This window comes from Etheostoma spectabile, chromosome 13, assembly GCF_008692095.1.
Source record: "Etheostoma spectabile isolate EspeVRDwgs_2016 chromosome 13, UIUC_Espe_1.0, whole genome shotgun sequence".
Lineage (NCBI taxonomy): Eukaryota > Metazoa > Chordata > Actinopteri > Perciformes > Percidae > Etheostoma > Etheostoma spectabile.
The window spans coordinates 22,004,130-22,004,933 of NC_045745.1; the positions used below are offsets into that span (position 1 = coordinate 22,004,130).

Here is an 804-nt window from a genome sequence, read left to right on the forward strand (position 1 = left end):
CACACACACACACACACACACACACACACACACACACACACACAGAGTTTGTAGTCATGTCCTTATCCAATTGATTTGTTTCATGCAGGGAGTTCCAGTTGTTCTTCTTCTCCATGAGTTGTCAGAGTACGAAGGGGATTGGAGTATCCTCCCTGTGCTTCCTTAGTAAGTGCTAAACACACATATGGAGATGATAAACCAATAATCCAATAAGATAATTGAATTTAGCTTTATTGATTCCTACGGGGAAAGTAATTGCATAAAGTTATTGGCTTTGTGTGGATCTTTCCAGTCTCTCTGCCAATTATGGCCAGTCAGCATCCTGGTTTTTCTTCATAGAGGAGGAAACCAGCGTTGTACTGCCTGCTCTGCTGCAGGTCCTCCAAAGATATCAAGTCCAAGAGGTGAGATGCAAGCACCATGACATGCAAACATCTTCCTAACAATACTGACTATCTGTATTATACAGCCTTCTTTGCTATATGAATATCTTGATGGTTGATTTACTTTCATGCACTCACTATGAACAAGCAATGCCAAGAAAATAACTGAGCTACTTTCTTTTCATATTACCCTGCCGAACCCCCCGTTTTGCAAAGGAATGGTTTTTGGGTAAGCGTCTCCAAGACAACGAGGCCTCCATTATCCACCACTATGCGTTCTCTGAAGACCCCAGCTCGTTTAGTTACCCTGATCCTGCGGCAGGCTGGGCTCTCAGCACGCCACTGCTCCAGAGGTGTGTGCACATGAATGTGTCACTGACATGTTTCTTTCCTTTTCTTTATTTGATATAACATTTAAAAA

The 804-nt window shown here is 42.7% G+C and overlaps 1 protein-coding gene across 1 annotated transcript in view; it reads left to right on the top strand.

Annotated features, from left to right (window-relative positions):
* Window positions 1–804, top strand: part of b3glctb (beta 3-glucosyltransferase b) — a 19,114-nt gene that overhangs the window by 5,297 nt on the left and 13,013 nt on the right. Inside the window, exons 5-7 of the mRNA XM_032534035.1 lie at window positions 89–165; window positions 293–404; window positions 600–736. Of these exons, the coding sequence (XP_032389926.1) occupies window positions 89–165; window positions 293–404; window positions 600–736 (326 nt within the window). The remainder of the gene's footprint in view (window positions 1–88; window positions 166–292; window positions 405–599; window positions 737–804) is intronic.